This window comes from Conger conger, chromosome 6 (genome assembly GCF_963514075.1).
Source record: "Conger conger chromosome 6, fConCon1.1, whole genome shotgun sequence".
Classification (NCBI taxonomy): domain Eukaryota; kingdom Metazoa; phylum Chordata; class Actinopteri; order Anguilliformes; family Congridae; genus Conger; species Conger conger.
This window is the reverse complement of record NC_083765.1, coordinates 3,737,359-3,753,073: the sequence shown is the minus strand read 5'-3', so window position 1 is coordinate 3,753,073 and position 15,715 is coordinate 3,737,359. Positions and strand designations below refer to the sequence as shown.

General features: G+C 48.3%; 1 protein-coding gene, 2 long non-coding RNA genes and 3 other non-coding genes across 7 annotated transcripts; 4 read left to right on the top strand and 2 right to left on the bottom strand.

The window, feature by feature from the left end:
• The first annotated feature begins 689 nt into the window (after positions 1–689).
• LOC133130157 (uncharacterized) lies at positions 690–6,730 on the top strand. The gene is made up of 7 exons (XM_061244475.1): positions 690–1,304; positions 1,556–1,671; positions 1,852–1,960; positions 2,325–2,542; positions 2,983–3,033; positions 4,808–4,905; positions 5,312–6,730. The coding sequence occupies exons 1-7, from the start codon at positions 773–775 to the stop codon at positions 5,529–5,531; spliced, it is 1,344 nt and encodes a 447-aa protein (XP_061100459.1). The 5' UTR covers positions 690–772; the 3' UTR covers positions 5,532–6,730.
• Positions 6,731–10,231: 3,501 nt separating this feature from the next.
• LOC133130165 (uncharacterized) lies at positions 10,232–11,411 on the top strand. The gene is made up of 2 exons (XR_009708915.1): positions 10,232–10,859; positions 10,967–11,411. It is a non-coding gene; the product is annotated as an uncharacterized LOC133130165 (long non-coding RNA).
• Positions 10,687–10,773, bottom strand: trnay-gua (transfer RNA tyrosine (anticodon GUA)). Its single transcript is given in 2 exon segments — positions 10,687–10,722; positions 10,737–10,773. It is a non-coding gene; the product is annotated as a tRNA-Tyr (tRNA).
• A 955-nt stretch (positions 11,412–12,366) lies between the features above and the next one.
• Positions 12,367–12,453, top strand: trnay-gua (transfer RNA tyrosine (anticodon GUA)). The gene is given in 2 exon segments: positions 12,367–12,403; positions 12,418–12,453. It is a non-coding gene; the product is annotated as a tRNA-Tyr (tRNA).
• Positions 12,454–12,739: 286 nt separating this feature from the next.
• Positions 12,740–12,811, bottom strand: trnae-cuc (transfer RNA glutamic acid (anticodon CUC)). The gene has a single exon. It is a non-coding gene; the product is annotated as a tRNA-Glu (tRNA).
• An 88-nt stretch (positions 12,812–12,899) lies between these two features.
• LOC133130164 (uncharacterized) lies at positions 12,900–15,046 on the top strand. 2 transcript variants are annotated; one of them, XR_009708914.1, is made up of 4 exons: positions 12,900–13,310; positions 13,487–13,631; positions 13,813–13,925; positions 14,059–15,046. It is a non-coding gene; the product is annotated as an uncharacterized LOC133130164 (long non-coding RNA). The 2 variants fall into 2 exon arrangements; XR_009708913.1 differs by having other exon boundaries at positions 13,487–13,925.
• The last annotated feature ends 669 nt before the right edge of the window (positions 15,047–15,715 follow it).

Here is a 15,715-nt window from a genome sequence, read left to right as displayed (position 1 = left end):
TCGTTTAGTTAATTTATTAGTATATTTAAGCCTGCCTGTTCTTTCGTTGCTAGTTTGTCAGTTAATTTACATTTACATTTTAGTCATTTGGCAGATGCCTTTAGTCCAAAGTGACTTACACGTTCTATTACCTTTGTGTAAGGTTGTTCTCTGTTCCGTTCTAGCCTCTGTTTTTATTCTGTTCTGATCTGGTTTTTGGATTTCTGAATTTCTGCTCTGCGACTCCTGCCTGGCTCTTTGCACTCTGTCTCTTTGAATTGTGATTTCTGTACCTCTGCCCGGCTTGGACTGATCACTTGGTTTTTGAACCCTGCCTGTTTTTTTGGATTATGCTCTGTCTGCCCCTTGCCTTTATTATTAAAGCCTGCTATTTTTGCACCTTACCTGGAGTCTGCATTTGGTTCCCCTGTCCCACATTTCTGACAATTACATTACTTTATAGTCATTTAGCAGACGCTCTTATCCAGAGTGACTTACAATAAAGTGCACATCAGAACCAGGGACAAGTGTGCTGAAGACCCTCGAGGAAAGGACGAATAAACAGTGTTTTGCTTTGAGGACGTTTGTTGCTGCAATACCCAGCACCATACTGACCTCTAGTGGTGCCACTGCAATAAATGGCAAATCCGCCCAGCTCTATTCCTGGAGGAGGGCTAGTTCGGGTCCTGACAAGAGAAAAATTCTGAAACTAAATCAGAAGTGATTAGAGATCCTTTGATTCCACATTCACAACCATTGAATTTCATTTTTATTCGTGTTGAATGATAAGGATATGAAATCTGAGACATCTCTCCCAAGAGCACTTAATACTTTTATTTTGAATTCATCGCTCTCAAAGCCACCGGAATACATAGCGTTTCTCCTCACGGAAATCGGTTTTGTGGGTCATTTTCTTCCGTGCAGACAGGGGCCACTGGGGCAGGTCTTCTGGAGGCTTTCTGTGCAGATCCAGCTTGCTTGTTTAGTTGGAAGTATTGTCGTCGTCTCTGTTTTATTGAAGAACTATTTTAATATTCGCAAGATGTCGAACTGCGTTTCTTTTCAGGCTCAGTTGGCCTATATCCTGGATGTATTGGCTAAATCAGCCTTAGCAGAAATCACTAAACTCGTCGACGATGGGTCTGCTGCCTTGCGTTTGGAGATGTCCCGAAGCCAAAGAGAGAACGAAGCGCTAAAAACGAAGTTACTGCTGATGGAGGGAGAGCTCAGGGCTGTGCGAGGATACGGAGAGGGAACGCCGGAAAATTCTCTAAACATCTCTTTTGAAGTTCAAGTTTGCGACGAATTCGGAGAAGCACAAAGACGTGAGTTCCTTATTTTACCATTTTCTATTGCGTGACGAAAAATGAGAATATTTTTCTGACTTGTCTTCTGACTGTCAACTGGTAGTTATGTTTGTGTACTTTACTAATGTTAGCCAGGTAGGTTAAAGGTATTCCATCACTGTGTTAAGTGACGTCAACAGAAATTAACCTGCTATCTTTGATAACGGCGTGTACTTCTGTTGAGGACGTCCAAGGTTTAGGTAGCTAGTCTGTATCCGTTGTTTTTTCAGAGAATGGAAATCGTCTGACCCCCGAGAAAGTCAGTATGGGGCGGCTTGAAAGCTGTGGATCAGTTTCAATGAAAACTGAAGACGCACGTTTACAACTGACACATATCAAACGCGAGGTATGTTCTGGTAGCCACCAGTCACCCAGGTAACTGGAGCTAGTGCCTGACGATCGTAAGTAAGGCCATAGAAACTATGATGCGGGTTTATGATAGTTTTGCTAACGCTTTTGAAAGTTGGTTATTTGTTGCTGTTCCGAGCTTCAGGTGCACAGAATCTTCCCACTTCCTGTTTTTCAGCCTGAAGATGAGGAGCTGGATTGGTCTGAATCTCTGCTGCTCAGTGAGGATAGGCTGGAAGAGGATCCGGAGGGCAGCCAATCACAGGCAGAACAGGAGAATACCTGTGGTAATATCCCTTTTATTGGTCATCCTGCAAGTACTACGGCATGTACCTGTTATATTGGCGTGCATGCAATACTGTATTCTAATAATGAGTGCAAATTGTGAATATAGATTTCATTTTTTTTTTTTTTTTTTTTTTAAGGCTTACTGTGTTGCTTCAATGTTTCTGAGTTTCTAATGCTGTTATACTATCAAGGACCCAGTAAAAGTGTTGGAATGTAACATTTTTTAAAATTTTATTTTAATGGGAAGGCAGTGAGTGACAATCCTTTTAATCTTGTGAAAATGAGACTGCATCTGGTGTGTTTGCAGAATCTGTGGTCTGAAATGTCTGTTGTGTGGTTTGTGTTCATTGTATTTTTGCTCAGGCATGTTGCGGGCAGCTGAAGGACCCCTCTGTGAGGAGGAGGAGGAGGAGGAGGAGGAGCTGCGGGTAGAACTCAAACAGGACCCGGAGGGCTGGCCTCTCGCCCCCCCTCCCAACCTGATGCAGGTGCACTGTGTCTGGAGCGAGGCCGGAGGCTTGGGCACACTTCCGGAGAAACACGGACCGCGTGGAGGAAAGGAAAAGCAAAGAGATGTGCAGGTAGATTAAGGGTATTCAACTTCCCAAGACGAAATGACAAATTATTATAACATCACATTGTTGGCATTTTGGCAGACGCTCCTATCCAGCGCGACGTACAGTTGATTAGACTAAGCAGGAGACAATCCTCCCCTGGAGCAATGCAGGGTTAAGGGGCCTTGCTCAAGGGCCCAATGACTGTGCGGATCTTATTGCGGCTACAGCGGGATTCAAACCACCAACCTTCTGGGTCCCAGTCATGGACTTTAACCACTATGCTACAGGCCGCCCACTATTATAATTATTATAATTATTATAATTATTACTACTACTGCTTAGGAGCAGTAACGATTGGGCCGAAGCTCTTGTTAATGACTGCGTATATTTGGTTGACAACCCCACCCCATGTTTTGGTTGAGCTGTCCCCTACATGGCCACTGATCCACAGTGATCCTTCACAGGGGAATCTGGGCTGCTGTGAAGAGTTTCAGCGGGCTACTCCGGGAAAAAAGGTACGCTAACGCCGTTTTTCGTTCCAGATATTTTAGTGAGCAAGAGCTCAACACTGCTGTTTCGCAAAGTACTGCTTTCAGCTCTGAATGTTTTTTAGCAAGCTCTGGCTTGTACCGCTGACCTTAATTGTGAGCCCTGCATCTTTTAATCTGAGCTCAGATTCTGTCGATCTACCGGATGCCCAGCTCTGTGTTCTTGGCATTCATCACTAAACCTTTTTTTTAATTATTTTTTTTAATGACAATGGCATTAATAAATGGCTCATTAAAATAAAACTTGTTTCTCTCAAACGAAATCTCGATAAGTGGAGCTGTGACTGCAAGAGGTGCATTCGGGGCTCCAACCAAGTTGAAGTGGTCACATTTTAGAAGCTGTTCTCCACGGTATCAACGCTGTGGTGCTCGGCGTAGTTACAGTTCATTACGAAATTGCGTTCGCAGTACATGGGCACAAACGTATTGCTCTCAGTCTCAGCGATTCCTCCACTGATCTTTCCGTCTTCCGCTGGTTGATTACAGTCAACTGCGCACCTTCTAAAGGTAGAGCTAGATGCTTGTGTGTTCAGCAAGGATACGTGCGTGTTCAGCGGTTATAGTTCCAACCGTATGACTTCTCCGAAAACATTCTCATATTTTATTTTAAGTGTATTTCAAATACACACGATACCTTGTGTAAATTAGACTTGCTGTAGGCTGTATTTCTTCACTTTGAAGGAGGTAGGCTACTGACACCGATAGGCTTCAAGTTTTTATGCTCAGGTAATTATGCTAATATGGAAATCGAGCCAGTGAATCCACAAAAATGAGAATTAATCTTGTTTGGAAAAGCCTGAAAACGTATATTTTGGTATATTCCTTTAAATGGCATTCGAAGAAAGTCAACAAATGACCTCTGCTTGGGAGTGTGGCAAGAACCAGGGCTTTTCCACTGCTGTGAATTTCCTGGTGGCCACAGTAAAAAAATAAAAAAATAAAATAAAAAACCTTCATCTAATATGGTGAATACATTCTGTTTCAAAGTGATTTATTTGGAAATGCCTTCGTCCGTTATTTTGAATTTGAATTTTTGAAACACCATTTTTGGACCTTGTCGCATGAGCGGTGCCCATGTGACAGGATATGACATAAAGGCCCACTGCGAAGGATCCTCTAAGCTGAAAGGTTAGTATTTCTCAGATATTTGCTAAATCTTCAGTCGCAACTTCTGACACGTGAATAAAAGGTTGGCAGTTAAATGTATGTCAGTCAGTGTTATCAGAATAATAATTTGGTGCAGGCAGAAATGTCCAGAAAGAGTGTTTTTCCGTCATTAAGACATTTTAGAGCAGTGATCTTTATTCCTGGAGAGCCACTGGGTGTGTTTTTTTTCCCCTGCAATATCTGCACCAATTCAGACCCAAGAGTCCAGGTGAGGGGAGTTAACTGTTATCGACTGCTTTAATTGAGCCAATTAAAGTGCTGAGTAACAACAAAAACCTGTAGACCCTGCGGAATGAAGCTGGCCGCTTTAGATCGCGTCGTCTTAAATGGATTAAATCAGTGGTCTTTGCGAGTGCAGTTTATTCAGGATGTGGGAAGCTCTGTGCGCTGCTGTTTTGGGTTCTGCCTGATCCCGAGTCATAGAAAAATGGTTCCCACCTTTCAAAAGGTGCCATTCGGTGTCCCCCTAGAAAGTCTGACTTCAGGGCAAGATGCTATGAATGGAACTGCCTTTAGTTTGTATCAAGATAAAAACCTGTCAGCTTTAGCATTTTATTTTTCCCCGTTTTAACAGATTCGTTTGTCCGGTAAAGAAAAAATGGCACGTTATAGAGCTCGGATAAACAACGATCCCATCGCAAGGGCGGAGAAACTTGCCAAGAGAAGACTGTGGTACTGTTTCCATGCATACGTTTTTAACAGCTGACATTCAAAGTGACTGTATTTTTAGTTAACCACTTGATATTTATTCTAGCAAAGTATGATCAAAACTGATAAATTAATGTTAAAAAAAAAAACCGGATAATATATTCTTATTCTTTTCGGCTGTCTGCTTGAAGTTATTGGCAGGTTGAATGATTTATTGACATTTTGCTGCATTCCCTGTGGTAAATCTATTTCATAAAAAAGTGGGTTTCTTGAAAACTTGGTTACACTTACAAGACACTTTTTACACTTTTTCCACACTAGAGAAGTGTCAAGGTCGCATCGTCTTAAATCTTGAGCTGGTCAAGCTGGTCACAGATGTGTTTTAACGTCGGGCCCGGTGGTGATCGTAACGCGCTCCTCCCTGTCCCAGGTACCAGATGAGGAAGGCGAAGGGCTTCCTGGACCACGCGCCCATCAGCGCGCTGACCCGTGAGGAGGTGGAGAAGCGGCGCTGTCAGTGGCGTGTGGCCCAGAGGAGACGCCGGGCGCGACGCCAGCGGGGCGCGGAGGCCACGGGCCTGACCCCGCCCGCCCTGGACACCGGCGGCTCGGCCGCCAACTCCGGACTGTACGCGTTTCTGCCTTTCTGAGCGCGGTACGCCCGGGGTGCTGACCGCCCCCTTCCGCCCGCGACGCACGCAGCCAAAACCATCACAGACCATTACGATTATAACGTAATAATTATAAGTAGTTATTTGCGGCTTACTGTTGATTAGACTACGCAGGGGCGGAACAATCCCCCGCCCCCCCCCTCCCTTCCCGGAAGCAATGTGGGGTTAAGGGCCTTGCTCAGGGGCCCAACAGCTGTGTGGATTTAATGGTGGCTACACTGAACTGCCGACCTTCCGGGGCCCAGTCACGCCCTGTTGGCAGCGAGGCTCCGGACTGCTCCTCCTGCCTGTGCTCGCTGTGCGAAGACGCCCCCTGGTGGGCGATGAGGGGAGGAGCTCGCCGAGCCGTTGGGAGGAACGGCAGGAACGGAAGAGTCCGTCGGCGTCAGACTTGACCAATGGCGTGCGCCCAACAAGGAAGTGACATCAGAGGAAGTGGGAGGACATCTGAAATTTGTTACCTCCGCCTGTAGCCTGTCCGAGAGTCAGAGACAGGCCTGCTCGGTCAGGGGGGCACGTTCGTCGTCAGAAAAAAAACATGAACGCCTTTTCTGCCTGAATAAAGACTGATTACTGTGTTTTTCCTGCCTAAAAATAGTGCTTAGGTGCCTGTGTGACAGGGTCTGCATTCCAGTTTTGCCACTCAAGACTCAAAATGGCCAGATGAACCTTTTTACCGAATGAATCCACCTTGATGTATTAAAATGCTTTTAATGCGTTCACTCAACGAATGCACCATCCCTGTCGTCACTGGTGTTGCTTTTACCTTTTCTCACAACATAAAAGGTTTTTTATGAATTTTAGCTTCAATCTGCACATAAAGGCTAAAAACGGTGTAGATTTATGATAATACAGTCCAGAGTGCAGGGTCATTCGTGATGAAATTTCACGACATTTCAAAGCGGGGAAAATCCCTGGAATAAATCAAATATGAACGGCGTGTTAAAGTGATTGTTACCGAAGGGCAAGTATCTGTCCTTCCTAAAGTCCTTGCAAATTCATCAATGCGTCATTACTTTTCCAGTCTTCGCAGTCTGAAAGTCTGCCTGTGTTTGCTGCATTTCGGCTTTGTGTGACAAAAATGTATCTTGTAAATGCACTGCAAAGTAAAATAAATGTGTATATACATACGTATGCAGAGCTGAGAAGCTAAATTAAATTGTTCCTAGCGTCACAAATGTCTGTGTTTATTTTGACCCTGTGGCCCCCGGGCCTCTCCTCTGCGGTAGAGTGTCCCTTCTCAAGCTCCCGGGACACAGGGGGCGGGCGTTCTGTGCTGTGGTGATGTGCTCCTTAACGCCCCTGCCTCGTGGAGTTAAAAAGCAGAGAGCCCTGGGGGTTATCTGGTGGGTTCCCAGGACGTGTTGTAATACACCACTTTGAGAACGATTTACGGCCGTTTCACAACTACGACTACGCGGGCCCGCAGTTATAAAGCCTTTTCTGAGTGTTTGGGGTTCACGTGCGTCGGCCCGTCTGTTTTCATCCCCTTGTAATCTCTGTACGGTCCTTTGTGTGTTAATGGAGGACTATTTGGCTTGTGATATGAAACAAAGGTGGCATAATATTTCAGCTCTATTTCATGATTGGACTCCGTACTTGGAGCCACATCCAAGCAATCAGGATCTAGGGGTTGTGTCCACCAATAATGTTTGCGAGAACATCTTCGGCCTGTGTAACGTTTTCGTTTTTGTCCACACAGTTTTTCGGGAGGAATGACCCCTGGGATCCGGGAGACGGCGCTTGTGAGGAGGTGCACTCTGAGGCCGGCGGTCGCCCGGGCGGGGACGGGCTTCCTCCCCGAACTCCGTCTCCCGAGACGGACCGTCCGGCGCGGGCCGAAGACGAGCCGCCCGGCCGCGGGAGACGGCCCAACAAGAAGCAGTACTGCCTCTACTGCCAGAAGGGCTACTCCAAGATCTCCCGCCATCTGGAGCACGTGCACCGCGGCGAGCCGGACGTGGCGAGCGCCGTGCGCTTCCCCAAGCGCTCCGAGGAGCGGCGCGCGCGGCTCGCCCAGCTGCGCAACCAGGGGAACTTTGTCCACAACTCCGCCGTGGCCCGGACGGGCGCCGGGGAGCTGGTCGTCCGTCGGAGGTTCGGCCCGAAGCGGGAGCTCGGCGACCTCAGGTACTGCCCCTACTGCAAGGGCCTCTTCGCCAAGCCGCTGCTGTGGAGGCACGCGAAGGGCTGCCAGCTGCGCGCGGGGGCGGGGGCGGACGAGGCGCCGCCGCGATTCGGGAGGCTACGCGCGCGGTCCTTCCGGGAGCTCTCCGGCCCCCCGCCCGCCGGACGTCAGCGAGGGCCTGAAGAGGCTGGTCTGCGGGATGGCCGACGACGAGGTCCTCGCCGCCGTGAAGGAGGAGCGGCTGGGGGAGAGCATGCTGAGCCGGCTGGGCGGCGGAGCCGGCGGGAGCCACGAGTACATCCGGCAGAGGCCGCGGACGGTCGCCAGGCTGCTCGTGGAGGCGTGGAAGCGGACGCCGCTGGCGACCCTGGAGGACCTCCTGGTCCCCTCGAACTTCCCTCACGTCGTGGCGGCCGTGAGAGGCGTGGCGGGCTTCAGCGAGGAGCGGAACCGTTACCGGACTCCGTCTCTGGCCCGCCGGCTGTGCCACGGCTTGCACGGGATCTGCCGCCTGGTGGAGGAGGAAGCCTCGGCCAAGGGAGACTCCCGCCTGGCGCAGTCCACCCGCGACTTCCGCAAGATTCTCCAGCGGAGGTGGGGCGAGCTGGTCCCCTCGGGCACCCCGGCCCCTCTTGAGGGGGACGAGTCGGACCGGCCTCCGCAGGTGATGCTCACGCAGGACGTGACGCTGCTGAACTCGTACCTGGACGAGAGGCTGGAGAGGCTCCGGCAGCAGGTCCTGCTGGACCCGACGAGGCGGAGCTACGGTGCCCTGGCCCGGGTCGCTCTGGCCCAAGTCGTCCTGTTCAACCGGGCGAGGCAGGGGCCGGTGTCCGAGATGCCGGTGGCGGCGTTCACGTCCAGGCGTGCGCCCCCGGCCGAGCCCCTCGGCGAAGAAGACGACGACGACGACGACGACGACTCCGTGTCCCCGCTGGAGAGGAAGCTGTGCCGGCACTTCGCCAGGGTGGAGCTTCGCGGGAAAGGCGGGGAGAAAGTCCTGGTCCTGCTGAAGCCGTCGGCGGAGGCGGCGATGGACCTCCTGGTGCGGAGCCGCGAGGCGTGCGCCGTCCCGCGGGACAACCCCCCGCGTGTTCGCCCGGCCCGGGGCGCTCTCCTGCTACCCGAGCGCGGCCTGCGTGCGGCAGCTCGCCCAGGAGTGCGGGGCCCGGGCCCCCGCCGCGGTATCGTCGCCGAGGCTCCGGAGGCACGTGGCCGCCATCTTGAACGCGGCGAGCCTGGAGGAGAGCGGGGCGCCGGCGGACGCGTTCGGCCGCGACTTCCAGGCCGGCGGGAAACTCGGGCTCCTGACGGAAGCCGCCGCCGCCGCCGCCGCCGTCGATGGCGACTTGCAGCTGGCGGAACTGGTCGAGGAGCTGCTGGCGCTGGACGAGGGTACGGTGGTGACCGCGCGTCGGGAAAATGGCGGCACGTTAGGTTGCCGTCACGTCGCACACTTTCGTAACTTCTCCTGTCCCCTGTCGGTTGAGAAACCCGTCTTTCGGGTGAGATGTTAACCCGAGGCCCTGACTCACTGGTCATTAAAGATCCCGTGACACTCTGCACAGAGAGTAGGGGGTTCCCCTAAATTCCCAACCCTGGCTCTTTCAACCTGCCACCTAAAAAAATTCCCCTGATTCAATTGGCAAAAAAAATATATATATATATCTCTTCCCTCTCCACTTCAGCTGGCATTCTGGTGCAAAATGGCAGCCGTTGCATCACCCAAGTGGGTGCTACACATTGGTGGTGGCTGAGACGAGTTTTCCCCTCATCACTGTAATGCGCTTTGAGTATGAGAAAAGGGCTATATAAATGCAACTATCTAACTTAAAATGGCAGTGAAGTGAAATCGCTTTAAATCAAAAACTACTCGATAAGCAATGATACAGATTTTACATTTCAGGACAGCCGTGTGTTTTCATTTTCCCATACTCGTGTTAAATGTTAAATCCATACGCATCGCGTCTGGTGTGTACAAAATGTTCTCCTTTCCCTTTTATTAGAACCTTCAAGTGAGAAGAACGCTGAGGAATCTGCTGACTACGCTCCAGTGCATAAAAAGCCCGCTCATATTGGTCCTCCAAAACGGAGGTGTCCCAAACCTGGTACAGTAACATGAAAACGGAATTAATAACTTATTGTAAAAGGTACAATAGGTCATTTCAGACTTCTAACGGTCAAGAGGAATTGCAGCAACAAACATCCACAAACCACAGCACTGTTTATCCCCCCCTTCTCTGTGAACGCACTGACGTTGAAACGCCATTGGCTGTGGCAATTAGAACCATTTACATTTACATTTACATTTTAGTCATTTGGCAGACGCTTTTAATCCAAAGCGACTTACAAGTGCATAGGTTCTACCACAAGTCAAAGCATCACATCCAGAACTAGAAAAATACACCTGGACTGCTGTTCTAAACATATAGTCGTCATCATAAGTGCAATTTTTTTTTTTTTTTTTTTGGGGGGGGGGTGGGGGGTTAGACAGGGATAGGGGTATCAGAAGGGGGGGGCGGGGTAAATCAGGAGGGGGGACTAAGGTAGAGTTTGAACAGGTGTGTTTTGAGTCTGCGTCGAAATAGGGGGAGGGATTCTGCTGTCCTGACAGTGGTAGGCAGGTCATTCCACCACTGAGGAACCAGAACGGAAAACAGGCGTGAACGTGCAGCTCGACCGCCAGGTGCCCGTAGAGAGGGAATCGTAAGGCGACCAGAGCTGGCAGACCGGAGTGGTCTAGCTGGGGAGTAGGGAGTGATCAGGGATTGTATGTAATGTGGGGCAGTCCCCTTAGCAGCCTGAAATGCCAACACTAGGGCCTTGAATCGGATGCGTGCGGCAATAGGAAGCCAGTGGAGGCCAATGAGAAGCGGAACCAATTAACTTAAATTTCATGTCATTTGGCTGACGCTTTTATCCAAAGCCACTTACAGTTGTTTTATTAAGCTGGAGACAGTCCTCTCCTGGATCTTATTGTCTCTGCACCTGGGATCCAAAAGCCACTCCTAAGAGCCGGATTTGAACCAGCGACCTAAGGATTTCAACACTGCCCTCTACAGTCCTCCGCTCTACCAACTGAGCTATCGAAGGGAGTTGAGTTGTTGTGCCACTATACAATGTTTTGGTACAGAGTGCCGGCCTGTCAGTCTGTACCAAACTGTACCGACTGACAGAGGGTGAGTCAACATGTCAGCGAGCCTTTTTCAGTGATGGGAAGGGATTGCAAGAATTTTTTTAACGCAAACATCTTAACCTGCTGTACCTTTAAGCTGAGGACCAGCAGGTGTGACCAGGAGGAAGTGGGACAGCCGAGAGGTGGAGGCGGTGGAGAGGCACCTGATCAGCTTCATCAGGACCCGCAGACTGCCCCCGAAGCGTGACTGCCTCAGGTGTGTGCAGGCAGAGCCCAGCGCGCTGAGGAACAGGAGCTGGTCCAGTGTGAAATTCTACATAAAAAACACCATCGCCGCGTCGAAGAAACAAAGGTACAAGCGCTAGGACGCCGGCATCAATTTTTTTCTTTTTAACTGTCGAATTATGATTGGTTTCATGCTCTGCCCTGGGGAATATGTCTGCTGATGGATAATGATAACAAAGGACTTTGTAAAAAAAAAAAATAATAAAGAAATAATAATAAAAAAATCTTTTTTTTGGTAGCAAATTTTTGCTTCATTTGCATTGTTTTTTTGACTGACGGTTCAATTAATAAATAATTGATTGGTACTGCTTATTCTGTCAGTGTACTGTTTCAGTGTGTGGATGGGCCTCATAGCCTTATATCTGTAAGAGGTACAATAGGTAATTTCGGACTTCTAACGGTCGAGAGAGGAATTGCAGCTACAAACATCTCCAAACCACGACACTGTTTATCCCTCTCCCTTCTCTGTGAACGCGCCGACGTTGAAACGCCATTGGCTGTGGCAATTAGAACCAATTGTCAACCAATGAGCTTGAATTATTGTACCGTTATGCAATGTTTCGGTGCGGGTGTCGAGCCGCAGTGTCTCCAACCGTTAGCTGCGCCACCTGATTTCACTCGTTATTTAACCTGCGTGGTTCAGTTGAGTTGAGTCACGCCGCATTACCCCTTGATGGTGTCTCTGAGGTCCCCGAGTGCAGTCATCAAAAACCGTGGTGTCACTTTTGATCCTGAGCTCTCTTTTGAAAGCATATAAAAAAAAACGTTCTGCCCTCAAGCACCACAACCTGACGCCGGCTTCAGCTAACCTGCCACTTCTGCCCTCCCTGTGCCAAGAACGGACCTTCCCGGATAATCATCTATATCTGTCATCTGCATAATTACTATTTGTATAATTATTGATTGAATTGAATTTATTTATATATTACATATCAACACTACTGTTGCCGGGTAGAAGCAGAAGCTTGTTTCTGCTCAAGGTTTCTTCCTGTTGGTCAGGACGTTTTTCCTTGCCACCGTCACCCTAGGCTTGCTCGGAGGGGGTCTCAGGCCTGGGTTCTTTGTAAAGCTGCCTTGTGACAATATTGTTTTGTAAAAAGCGCTATACACATACAAGTTAATTGAATATTAAGGCTCTGTTCCAGTGTGTGGATATGGATCGAGCAATATTGTCTTTGCCTTCCGTTGCTCGTATTGATCTGCATCAAATCGCATTCCTACCATATCCGGTGCGTGTTTCAGTTTGCTATTTCTGCTGTTAACTCCCTTCGATAGCTCAGTTGGTAGAGCGGAGGACTGTAGAGGGCAGTGTTGAAATCCTTAGGTCGCTGGTTCAAATCCGGCTCGAAGGAGTGGCTTTTTAACAGCCGTGTTTATTTGACAACAACAATATCAAGGACGATATTCTGTGATGTGAAATACCTCTGATATGCAAATTAAACAATCATACGTGGCCAAAGCGCAGACGCATAAATTTTATTAAAGGGTATTTTTTATACATTTTGGTTTCACCGTGTAGTAATTACAGCACTTTGTCACACATTACAATGTTTGAGACAAATTGAAAGTATCCCAAAGATAATTGCACGTTTGGCTCATCAGATTGGAGTGCACAGGGGAACTACGAAAAAAAGTACATTCCCTGACCGGGAATCGAACCCGGGCCGCGGCGGTGAGAGCGCCGAATCCTAACCACTAGACCACCAGGGATCTTGGTGATGTCGAATTGTTATATGGAAAACAACCGCTCCATTTAGTACCTGCACCGGAAGTAATTTCATACTTCGGTCATATTGTGTCTCCAGAGCCGGTATACTGTAATTGTATAATATAGTCTTATCCGCAGATGTTGTCTAGTTCAAGCAGAGACCCTCCACAATCTCTTGTTCATGTAACTCATTTGCCAAAAATGGCCACTTGTGCTTCTTTTCAGGTTCAGGTGGCCTCCATCATGGAGGTTTTAGCGAAAACGGCAGTTGCAGAAATTACTAAACTAGTCGACGATGGGTCTGCTGTTTTACGATTACAGATGTGCAGAAGCCAAAGAGAGAACGAAGCGCTAAAAACGAAGTTACTGCTGATGGAGGGAGAGCTCAGGGCTGTGCGAGGATACGGAGAGGGAACGCCGGGCAATTCTCTAAACCTCTCATTTGAAGTTCAGGTTTGCGACGAATTCAGAGAGGGACCTGAGTTTTGCAGCTTTTTGCATGTATGTATGGTTGCACTTCACGTGAAACCGTGTTTTGTTGTCAGTCTGTTTATTTGCAGGGAGGTCGTAATATTTCGAGCACTGCACATTATTTCACTAGTTGGTCGAATGTAGAAGCAGTATGACTAAATGTTGCTCACGAGTACTTGGCTAATTGTGCAATTTGGCCTCAATAGCGAATGTTGCAGGGAAAGGAACTATACCCGTCACACAGAGAGTCTTTGACGAGCAACTGAGTAGAGGTTCGGCCAAAGATGATCAGAACGTGCACGTGGAGAAGAAACGCGACGCGCCGGATGACTTGGATATATACAGTTTGAGGTAAAATCATCAGGACGTAAGGGACTGTGCATGAATTTCTATTATTTATGTTTTGGGATTTTGGGCAGGAGCATGTTTTTATTATTGTATGTCGGGGAGGGGGCGGGTTCAGAAGAAGGCGGTGATTTGCTGGCGTTCAGAACTTCCGGTGGACAGAATCTTCACACTTCCTGTGTGTCAGCCTGTAGATGGGGAGCAGGATTGGTGTGAACCTCTGCTGCTTAGCAAGGATAGGCTGGAAGAGGATCCACCAATCACAGGTGGAACAGAACATCGGTGGGGAGATCACTTGTGGTAATATCCCGTGGATAATATTTATTCATAAATACAGGTTATACTGTATCATAAGTTCCTAAGGCCATCAAGCCAAATCCATGTGACCAATTAACTTCAGTTAAGATTTAAAGATATTTATATTTTTGTGCAGGCATATCGGGGGCAGCCGCTGTTGATGGTGGTGGTGAAGGACCCCTTTGTGACGAGGAGGAGCTGCACATGCAGCCCTGCCCTGCAGGAGACCCAGAAAAGGAGCTGCAAGCAGAACTCAAACAGGAGCCAGAGGAGCAGCCTCTCACCCCCACACTCCCCCTGTCTGTGGTCTTGGGGCTGGAGCTCCAGTCTGTGTGGAGTGAGGCCACCAGCTCAGGAATAATTCTGGGAAAACGGAGAAGGCGCAGAAGACGTTCGGCGCTTGAAGACGCCTGGTTAGAGGACGACAGAGCTATAATTATATATATATATATATTAAAATACACCAGGTTGTTCACAAGAGACACAAGAGAGACCGTTCAACTGTACACTATGCGGAAAGGGTTTCTCCACCAAAAGCAATCTCAATTCTCACCAGAAGGTCCACACGGGAGAGAAACCGTACCACTGCGACCAGTGTGGGAAGGGCTTTGGCCATCTGTCTAATCTTAAAACTCACCGAAAGGTTCACACTGGGGAGAAACCGTTCAGTTGCACGCTGTGCAGCAGGAGTTTCTCCCAGAATTGTGCTCTTAAGAGGCACATATTTTCTCACAATAGGCTGAAAAAACTAGGTTATCTTTGAGCAAAATCAAAGTTTTACTGTAATTCAATTTAGATTTTGTGAGGAGTTAACTAGTTTTGGCAGGTATCAGCTGGTTATACTCATAAACACATGCAGTCAAGGACTAATGGCCAAACATGTTGGTTTCTAATAAAACGAGTGAGACCTCTCTTTGATATTGAGTGAAATATTCCTTGGCCTTTTTCTTTCTTGATTGTTTGTGATACACCGGTGATGATGGCAAGGATGCAGTAGCACTTCCAGTGCAAGGGTGTTTATTATTTGCAGCCCAAGGAGATAATGTGCTCAGTGGGTCCGGGGAATCCGACCCTTCCTCACCACCTACCCCGCTCAGCTCCTTGTTCAAGCAATGGTCCTGTCCCGCCTGGACTATTGCAATTCTCTGCCGGCTGGCCTTCCAGCATCTGCCATCAGACCCCTACAACTCATCCAGAATGCTGCAGCCCGTCTGGTATTCAATGTTCCCAGACATTCACACGTCACCCCCCTGCTCAGCAACCTCCACTGGCTGTCTGTTATGGCTCGCATCAAATTTAAAACTTTGGTGCTCGCATACCAGACAGTTAAGGGATCAGCCCCTGTATATATTCAATCCCTTATCAAGACCTACAGTGGGAGCAATAATTATTTGATCCCTTGCTGATTTTGTAGGTTTGCCCACTTACAAAGAATTGAACTGTGTAGAATTTTAATCATAGGTACATTTTAACATTGAGAGACAGAATATCACAAAATAATCCACAATAACAACATCATATACATTTTATAAATGTATTATTGTATGTTTGCATGAAATAATGTACCCATGATTAAAATTCTACACAGTTCCATTCTTTATAAGTGGGCAAACCTACAAAATCAGCAAGGGATCAAATAATTATTGCTCTCACTGTATCTGTGCATGTCTGACTGGGTACTCAGATCAGACGCAGCCACATTGAATCCCATGCATGTGTATACAGGCCTTTACTGCTCACAATACATTACATTACATTGCATATCATTTGGCTGATGCTTTTATCCAAAGTGA

Coding starts and splice junctions, on each gene's coding strand:
- LOC133130157 (XM_061244475.1), top strand. CDS start 773: ATGAAATCTGAGACATCTCTCCCAAGAGCACTTAATACTTTTATTTTG. Junction 1,305..1,555: donor ATTCGGAGAAGCACAAAGAC/GTGAGTTCCTTA, acceptor TTGTTTTTTCAG/AGAATGGAAATCGTCTGACC. Junction 3,034..4,807: donor GGGCTACTCCGGGAAAAAAG/GTACGCTAACGC, acceptor CCGTTTTAACAG/ATTCGTTTGTCCGGTAAAGA.